General features: G+C 39.3%; 3 protein-coding genes across 4 annotated transcripts; 2 read left to right on the top strand and 1 right to left on the bottom strand.

Moving 5' to 3' along the window:
* The first annotated feature begins 121 nt into the window (after positions 1–121).
* LOC109116998 lies at positions 122–824 on the top strand. Its single transcript, XM_019203419.1, has 2 exons — positions 122–245; positions 513–824. The coding sequence occupies exons 1-2, from the start codon at positions 163–165 to the stop codon at positions 745–747; spliced, it is 318 nt and encodes a 105-aa protein (XP_019058964.1). The 5' UTR covers positions 122–162; the 3' UTR covers positions 748–824.
* Positions 825–2,267: 1,443 nt separating this feature from the next.
* Positions 2,268–3,492, top strand: LOC104823847. Its single transcript, XM_010555603.2, has 4 exons — positions 2,268–2,418; positions 2,566–2,647; positions 2,747–2,863; positions 3,281–3,492. The coding sequence occupies exons 1-4, from the start codon at positions 2,300–2,302 to the stop codon at positions 3,329–3,331; spliced, it is 369 nt and encodes a 122-aa protein (XP_010553905.1). The 5' UTR covers positions 2,268–2,299; the 3' UTR covers positions 3,332–3,492.
* Positions 3,493–3,583: 91 nt separating this feature from the next.
* LOC104823833 (mitogen-activated protein kinase 17-like) lies at positions 3,584–7,427 on the bottom strand. Of its 2 annotated transcripts, none has more exons than XM_010555590.1 (10): positions 7,340–7,427; positions 6,157–6,573; positions 5,923–6,050; positions 5,670–5,729; positions 5,258–5,407; positions 4,961–5,116; positions 4,470–4,607; positions 4,307–4,386; positions 4,104–4,208; positions 3,584–3,905 (listed from the first exon to the last, which is right to left on the bottom strand). In XM_010555590.1, exons 2-10 carry the CDS (start codon positions 6,560–6,562, stop codon positions 3,713–3,715), a joined length of 1,416 nt encoding a protein of 471 aa, XP_010553892.1. In that variant the 5' UTR covers positions 6,563–6,573; positions 7,340–7,427; the 3' UTR covers positions 3,584–3,712. The 2 variants fall into 2 exon arrangements, with proteins under 2 accessions (XP_010553892.1, XP_010553884.1); XM_010555582.1 differs by lacking the exon at positions 7,340–7,427 and adding an exon at positions 6,890–7,268.
* Positions 7,428–8,619: the final 1,192 nt, after the last annotated feature.

Raw genomic sequence — 8,619 nt, 5'->3', positions numbered from 1 at the left:
AACAACCCCCCCCCCCCTCTGTCTCTCTCTCTCTCTCTCTCTATATATATATATATTGCTTTATAGACGCAAGTAGCAATTGTATCCGGTGGTATATAATACCACTCAATATTTCTCCATAACCACAGCAGTACGCATAACATTATTAGTTTTTCAAGCTCAATGTTCGGCGCGAGATATATCCGCCACCGGTCGCAACCGTCATCGGTCCGAGGGTGCACTCAACGGAACCTTAGCTTGCTTAAGTAAGTGCACCATATGCATTTCTGTATATAATTAAACACGTGCGTGTCTTGTGTTTGCATGCAGAAGGGGTTTTTCTTGGTTAACTTGCAGACGGGTGTTTGTCACCATGCAGATTAGTAGACCAACAAAAAAATCCGCCTATATACTTATTTAAGATACAAAAACTATGTAATATTGTTACAAGTTTATATATATATATATATGTATGTATGTATGTATGTGTGTGTGGTGGTATTAAAGGATATTATTATTGTATGCACGTACAGGAGATTGACGAGTGTGTGGAGAACGATAATGGTGATGTATTTAATAGCTTCGGGGACAACTGATGCAAGGCCGATGATGACGTGGAAGAATGTCGGAGATTTCCGTTACTCACTGGGGAATCGGCTTCAGAGAGGGCCTGTCCCTCCGTCTGAGCCTTCTCAATGCCACCACCGACTAAATCCTCTCTCCCATCCGGAGGTTTTCTCTCCCCACGATTTTGTTCTTTGCCCTTGAATTCTCTTTCATTCCCCAGTTTTTTTTCCCTCCTTACACAGAAATTGTTGTCGGAGTAAAGCATAGGTGAGCTTAATATTAAGTGAAATTTTATGCAATATTATATATATTTATCTTTCTTTCTATAATGCGATATGTAAAATCATGGGCATATGAAAGAACTCGACATTTTCCAGAAAGCAAGCTTCTATCCATCCACAAATAAATGGGATAGTCGATCGTAATTATATATTTTGTTTTGTAATTATATATATCGTGTGTATATATATATATATATACACACCGTATCATTTACGGACAAAAAAGCGGCTTCCGAGTAGCGTTTAAGGTAACAATGTGTGAAAAGAAATTTAGTGGGACAATAACGAAGAATTGGGGATGCAAATTTCAACCCTAATTAAGGTGGATGATGAGTTAGGAGATTTCATTTTGTCAAAGTAAAAAGCATCATTAGTGCTTTTATTATGTTTTAAGATTAGTCTCACTTTATGTACTTGTATGTCTTGAACCGCTGGCAAGCCAAAAGATACGCAGTCCGTTTCTTAATAATTCAATATATGTGCATATATAATTATATATATATATAATTGTTGTAAAAATATCATTGAAAATTACGTGGCACTATTTAGCACAAAGCCGCCAAACAAAATATTAGTTCAATGGACTCGCGTGAATCCGTGATTTAACAAATAGTATTTTATTTAAAGGATTACACGAATTTTTTTGTTGACACCATTTTGTATGGATTTCTTTTTTCATTTAAATTGTGGTTATTTGAAATGCTATAACTATTTTGGACGGTGATACAAAAAAATGGGTAAATGATAATAGTTGAAAAGGATAGTTAAAAAGGGGGAATGAATGGGATTAGTTAGGAATCTCCCACTAAATCTTAGCCGTCCATTCACTTAGATATCTAGAAATTTCAGATTTATCATTCTCCTCCTTTGGTCTTCTGTAATGATTACCGCTTTTTGTTGTTGCTGGCAATAATCCGGCGTCTACCTTTATACTTTGGTAAAAGATTAGGGGAAAAAAAAAATCCCACAAGTACAAGTTTTGTAAAAATATACAAACTTTTAATTTTTAATTTGATAAATAAATGTAAATAGATCAAAGGATATAATGAAGTGATTTAAATATTTTTGTATAAAACCACATGCAAGAATTTCGATTTAATCCAATCTAGGTAGTTCAACCGGTGAAACGGGACGTAAAGCGTCTGTTCCGCCCCGAGTTTGAACCCAGTCTGGGGAGGGAGCGCATAATTCAAATCATATGGCTGACTTCCGATCCGTGATCTAGAAAACCCAGTTACCCAAAAAAAAAGAATTTCGATTTAGTAACGTAGATAGGAAAGAGAGAATCATGGTCACACCTTGGAATGGGCTCTGGCTCTACACATGAAAAGGGTAGGCCCATTAGCTTATGAGGTGGAGGCAATAAGTATTGGGCCTCAGCCCAAAAATCTTATTGGATCTTTAAAAAAAATAATTTATGAAATAACTGGGTGGGTTTTTCTAGGGTTTACTTTCGTAGCTGGACGAAGAAGATGATGGTGTACGATGTGTTGAGAGAGATTCTCAAGATCCAGAAGTTGCGAAGGATCGTCTCTTACGCTGGATTCTACTGCTTCACCGCTGCTTTGACTTTCTTCTATACCAACAACACGTATCTTCTCTCCCATTCATTTCTTCTCAATTTTCGTGCTTTTCCTGTCCCAATTTCGCTTGTCATCTATCATCTCTCTGATTTCGCATGTTTTTCTTGTCCGAATTCACCTCGCATCGGTCGGGTTAATGTATTGGGATGGTGAAGAACAAGAGCAGGATATTCAAGAGCGGATCAGTTTTATGCATCTTACCCAGCAGGCACAGAGCTTCTTACAGACACTACCAAGGTAGGGTTCTGTTCAGTTAGGTTGGATTGTACGATTAGGCCAAATGATATAATGAGGGATTTCATGTTGTAAAATGCGAATTCCTGAAATGGTGGACAGCTGTACAAAGCGGCGCTTGGGAATTGCTTTGAAACGGAGGAATGGGGTCCGATCGAGTACTCCATAATGGCTAAGCATTTTGAGCGTCAGGGGAAATCACCTTACGCTTACCACTCTGTAAGTTTCTTCATCGGAATGATACCTCTACCATATACAAGAAAAAGCCAAGAAAACGCAGGGCATGGCGGTTGTAAAGATGCAAAATTTATGTAGCAAAGTTCTATACACCGGATGAACTAGGGCAAAAAAGGGTAGAAAGTTGCAAAATTTATCGGTTAGAATCCTATTCCGTGCCCTCTAGCCATATGTGGTTTGATAATGGAGTAGGCTACTATCTGCTTGATCTGGTACTGGATGATAATGGAGTAGGCTACTATCTGCTTGATCTGGTACTGGTGCAGTGAATGTGTTCTATTGTGTCAACATGGTTTAACTCATCATCATCTTAGTTGTTGTCTGTGACCGGATCCTTATGCTTTTACCATGTTTCTTGTTCTTGGCTAACCTCTCATCCCTTTTGAAATGTGAAAGCAGCAGTACATGGCTCACCTTCTTTCTCTCGGACAACTTGATGGAAGTGGCTAAAGATTGTGGCACACTGCGGGACAATCATCTCTTTTGCCAATTCCATTTTTTTTTGGTCTTCTTTGGTTTATGGAATGTGTATCAGCATTTGTACCAATTATATGCTCTATGTAGAAAATTTAGAATCCAATATAATATATATATATGTCTATCAGCACAAATTGTAGTCACCTTTTATAATTGTTGGTCCATTTTATGTTCTGTTCTTTAAAACAGCAACAGACCCAATCATAACAGATAAGACAAAGCATGTTTCCCGGAACACTGTCAGTAATTATATTATGCCATTGGAATATCTTTCCCATTAAAGCCTTACATGATATATGATGATGATGATGATGATGATTTCAACGTTCACATTTAACACAAACACTCAAATTTTCACTTGACCAGTAGTACGTCACAATCTTTGGCGGCTGCCACGCATGTTGAAGCGCAGATACTATCGCTTCTCAGGAGACATCCAGAGCGTTTCAGAGGAGCCGCTTTCTCCTGCATCCTCTGTGCTTCCGTTTCGTTTGGAGTCTTTGAAGGTGATGTCACCCTTTGATCTTCCGGTGAGCAGACGCGTTCCCTGCATTACATTTTACCCCGAACCCGGTTTATATGTATACTATATATGACGATTTCAAGATACCTCTGTTTCACATAATTTTTATACATAGCCATCCTCTTGAAGGTAAGATTTGCCTACAATACACCCTTGTGGTGGGACTCGTTCCCGGATCCCCGCTTAGAAATGGTCCAGTAGTAAAGAAAGATGGGAAAGTACCTGGGGAGAGATGAGTACTTTCTTTGGACCGGCGGGGAGTTTCCTTCGTCCTTATCATGTTGTTCTTCGAGACGGGCAAACTGTTGTTTGAACTGTTCTACTCCGCTGCTCGCCACAACCAATTGAAAAAAAAATCCAAAACTCGCTTGTATATAAATTCGATACGTATATATAAAACGTGTGTATATATATGGAAGACAGACCTTGGATATAGAAAATGAGAGTTGATGTGCTCTTCTCCATGCAGATACTCTTGCAGCATCTGTGGATGATACTCTAATATCTGTTTCAGGTATCAAAATGAGATTGTTTTTTTTTTTTTTCCGATTACGGCCAGAATTCACGGCCTCACTCAGGCAGGGTTACCTCTCTGTACATGAGCTCTCTAACATCTTCCCCGCTCAATTTCCTCCTCTCAAACCCGAATTCAAGATTGGATATCGGCTTCCTTGAGGGTTCGTACACCACGTTTGCCAACCCTTCAAAATACGGATCAGCCAACGCCTACACAAACGCGTAATAATAACCACAGTCAATCTCATATCGTAGAGAAAACGTAATATTTGATACTTTTATCGAGCTTCAATCTTATATGAAGGTGGTATCCATGCCATACTTAACCATATATATATACACACACACACATATGGAACACTCAACAGACTATAGCATTAAACCATCAAACCTTGTATCATCAAGAATTATGAAATGAATATACACAAGCGTAACTCCTCAATCCCTTCTACCAAATTTAGCCTTATATGAGAACGAAGAACGGTTGAAGCACAACAAGGCTAACAATGATCTACCAAAAAAGTTTTTTTTTATAATACTGGATTCCGGGTCCTTTTTCTTACCTCTTCTGCAGAGGGACGGTCCTTTGGGTCAAACGCGATCAAACGCTGAAGCAGACGCAGAGCCACGGGATCGACATTGAGGAATTTTTGGGAGAAAGGAACAGGTTCCTTTCGCCTCATGTTACTTAAATACTTTCTAGCCTTCTCATTCCGAATCTACATTATAATTATAAAGAACCATGACACAGAGAAAGCTGATAAAACTTTCATCCAAGCAGGCAATTTTATCTTGGGGGAGAGAGAGAAGGAGTTTCTGCTTCACAAGTTAGTTTTCGGACAGAAAAAAAAGGAACAAACCCTTGTTATAGTTTCCGGGGACGGAGTGCCAAGAAGATCAGTGACAAGTTCAAGCTGATGCACAACGTTCTTGCCCGGAAACAAGGGTGTTCCAGTGAGCATCTCCGCAAATATGCAGCCGACGCTCCACATGTCAATTGCCGGTGTGTACTGCATAACAAATTGCAATGAATCACTTTAAAAACTTTCATGGCTGGAACTTATTAGAGATAGTGACATGTCGACGGTCAGCATAAAACTGTGAACTATTTTTTAGCATTGTAATAGAACCTTTCCATAATATGCAAGGAACTAACTGATAAATCCCCATGCAAATGGTATCCATAAATGAAAATCCAAATTCTATCCTTTAGCTGGATGCATGCATTCTACCCTTTATATTTCTTGCAGGAGCAAATGCGTACAGACTTACGTTAGAATAGAAAGAACCACAGAGCTCGGGAGCACGATACCATCTCGTAGCAACGTAGTCCTTGCAAAAGAACATGATGACGTTGGTTGGTCAACCGATTCAAGCCTAACGGCTAAACACATACATACCTCTCTATGGAAAAACATGAGCTATAACGCAAAACAGAAACCACAAACTATTCTATGATAGTCAAGTCAGCAAGTGAAAAAAAACATCATGGGTCCATACATAAAAGGGATAGATAGATACATACAGTCCAGAAAACAGCTGAAGGGGAATCGGTGAAAGAGACCCGAGCGAGCCCAAGGTCACAAATCTTGAGTTTGCAGTCAGCATTAGCAAGGATGTTCTTGGGCTTCAGGTCTCTATGGAAAACATGAGCTATATGCAACAAAAAAAAGTTGTAAACATGAGCTATATGGAAAAAAAAAACACAGAGAAAGAGCTAATGCAGGAAGAGGAGAGGAGGGAGACAAAGAAAGCTTACCCGAGTGCATGAACTTGAGACCACGGAGAAGTTGGTACAAGAAGAATTGATGATGCTGAGGAGTGAGGTCGTCATTTACCTTAAGGACGTGGTGAAGATCCGATTCCATCAACTCAAAAACTACATAAATATCTTTGAATTCCTTCCGACAAGGAGGCAGCATTATGTGCTTTATCTCCACGATGTCAGGATGTCTTAAAAGTCTGAGGAGCTTTATCTCTCTGAGTATCCGTATGGCGTCGGACACGTGTTCGAACACGTTCGTCATCTTCTTTATCGCCACTTTCTCTCCCGTGTGCGGGCACACGGCCGAGGCTACAACGCCGTAGCTTCCTTTTCCGACCACTTCCTGTATCTGATACTGACTGGCTTCTCCATACTCCGTGAAAAACTCCTTCTCCAGCATGTTTTTTTTATCTGTCATAAAACCATTTCCATTCCCAAGCATTCAAACTTCGCATTCCTCAGCAAAACTCTATCTACTACTAGCTTATTTACCGCCTTTTTTTTTAAATCAGATTCATTCTATATCCATTTACGGATCGGAGAAAACAAACCCAGAAACGTTCCTACTTCTACGCATGTTCTTGTTACCAAGAGAGAGAAAAAGACCCAGAAACATCTGGCTCTTAGATTCCATTCCGATAATCCGTGAATACGAACACAGAATCAAACAAAGGAAAGATATACAGACCCAGATAGAGAAAAAGAAAATTGAACATAAAAGAAGGACCTTTTTTACTTTGTTGAACTCCCACAAGCTAATAGAGAAAGCTATCCAGAGAAGCTGCAGAGAAGAACATATGCGTGCGTTCAATTCAAACACACGCACACGTTTATATACCAGAAACGATGCGTGAGAGAAGCTGCGCATATAGAACTCGTCGGCTTTCGCGGATTCAATAAACTATTTAAATAATAAGAAAAGGATCGATTTTTTCCAAACGCGGCTTCGGGGGGAGGAAAGGGATGTAAAAGGAAACAAAAAAAGGAGATTAGTTAACCAGCAAAGTCCATGAAAAAGACAGATCCACCGAAATAACCAGACGGAGAAAATCTATTAGAAGAATTCATTGTTTTAATATGAAATCATTTGACAGATAAGATTAAGAGCATTCGCTTGAAAAGGTAATAAAAAATAAAAAAATGGCAGAAGAAATATTCCTAAAAATGCGAGCCATACCTTATCTTATCCCCAAATTTCACGGAATATTAAAGACAGAGCGTCATGGATTGGAGAGAGACAGAGGGGATAAGAGACGGGAGTGCTGATGCCGACCTGTCCTTTTCATCCTCCAGACGACGCCGTTTCGTCTCGAAAGAGGGAGGACGAAGAAGAAGAAGGAAAGTCTGCCTGCCTGTCAGCGGCTCCAAATTCGGGCTTTTATCAAAAATATCCCTACAATGCTACAAAGACTTCAAGGCATACCCCTGCAAAAATAAAATAAAAAGTTAGTTCAAAACATACCCTTATAATTATGTTATTCCTATAATACCCATTGGCGTGAGTCCCAATGACAGAAACAGAAGAGAGAGAAAACAGTTTTCGGTTCCCTAGGAAAAAAATTAAATATTTTAAAATTTTTAAAACTCCCTCCACCACAAAAAATTAAATTTTTCGCGTGAATTTTAAAATTTTTCGGTGTGACCAGTGTGACCAGTGTGACCAAGTGACCAGTGTAACCAGTGTGACCAGTGTGACTAGTGTGACCAGTGTGACCAAAACTAAATTTTGAACGGTGTGACCAGTGTGACCAAGTGACCAGTGTAACCAGTGTGACTAATGTGACCAGTGTGACTAGTGTGACCACTGTGACCAAAACTAAATTTTGAACGGTGTGACCAGTGTGACTAAAACTAAATTTTGAACGGTGTGACCAGTGTGACCAAAACTAAATTTTGAACGGTGTGACCAGTGTGACTAGTGTGACCAATATGACTAATATGAACGGTGTGACCAAAACTAAATTTTGAACGGTGTGACCAGTGTGAGCAAAACTAAATTTTGAACGGTGTGACCAGTGGGACTAGTGTGACTAGTGTGACCAGTGTGACTAGTATGACCAGTGTGACCAGTGTGACCAGTGTGACCAAAACAAATTTTGAACGGTGTGACCAGTGGGACTAGTGTGACTAGGGGTGTCAAAACGAGCCTGGCTCGCGAGTTGGCTCGTGGCTCGCCAGAAAACGAGCGATCTGAGCCTTAATTTTTTTAGCTCGTAAAAACGAGCCTAACGAGCCAGAGCTCATTGAACACGTGTTCAATGAGCCTGGCTCGGCGAACTGGCGAGCTGCTCAACGAGCTGGTATTTTTTTTAAAATAAATTAAATTTATATAAAAAACTCTAATATAATTTTATATTAATTTTTTTATATATTATTTATATGATATTATAAATATACTAATTATTATGATGGTGATAATTGAAAATATTAAATGATATTGGTGTTTTATTAAATTTT

Source organism: Tarenaya hassleriana, unplaced genomic scaffold, assembly GCF_000463585.1.
Source record: "Tarenaya hassleriana unplaced genomic scaffold, ASM46358v1 Cleome1, whole genome shotgun sequence".
NCBI classification, from domain to species: Eukaryota; Viridiplantae; Streptophyta; class Magnoliopsida; order Brassicales; family Cleomaceae; genus Tarenaya; species Tarenaya hassleriana.
The sequence above is the reverse complement of the archived record's forward strand: the minus strand, read 5'-3'. Positions and strand labels throughout refer to the sequence as shown.

Excerpts from the sequence above, each read along its gene's own strand:
- LOC104823847 (XM_010555603.2), top strand. The coding sequence starts at position 2,300 with ATGATGGTGTACGATGTGTTGAGAGAGATTCTCAAGATCCAGAAGTTG. Across the intron at positions 2,419-2,565 it reads TTCTTCTATACCAACAACAC|AACAAGAGCAGGATATTCAA; the intron begins GTATCTTCTCTC and ends GGGATGGTGAAG. Across the intron at positions 2,864-3,280 it reads CACCTTACGCTTACCACTCT|CAGTACATGGCTCACCTTCT; the intron begins GTAAGTTTCTTC and ends ATGTGAAAGCAG.
- LOC109116998 (XM_019203419.1), top strand. The coding sequence starts at position 163 with ATGTTCGGCGCGAGATATATCCGCCACCGGTCGCAACCGTCATCGGTC. Across the intron at positions 246-512 it reads CGGAACCTTAGCTTGCTTAA|GAGATTGACGAGTGTGTGGA; the intron begins GTAAGTGCACCA and ends ATGCACGTACAG.
- LOC104823833 (XM_010555590.1), bottom strand. The coding sequence starts at position 6,562 with ATGCTGGAGAAGGAGTTTTTCACGGAGTATGGAGAAGCCAGTCAGTAT. Across the intron at positions 5,730-5,922 it reads CTTCAGCTGTTTTCTGGACT|GACTACGTTGCTACGAGATG; the intron begins GTATGTATCTAT and ends TTCTTTTGCAAG. Across the intron at positions 5,117-5,257 it reads CCCCGGAAACTATAACAAGG|ATTCGGAATGAGAAGGCTAG; the intron begins GTTTGTTCCTTT and ends ATTATAATGTAG.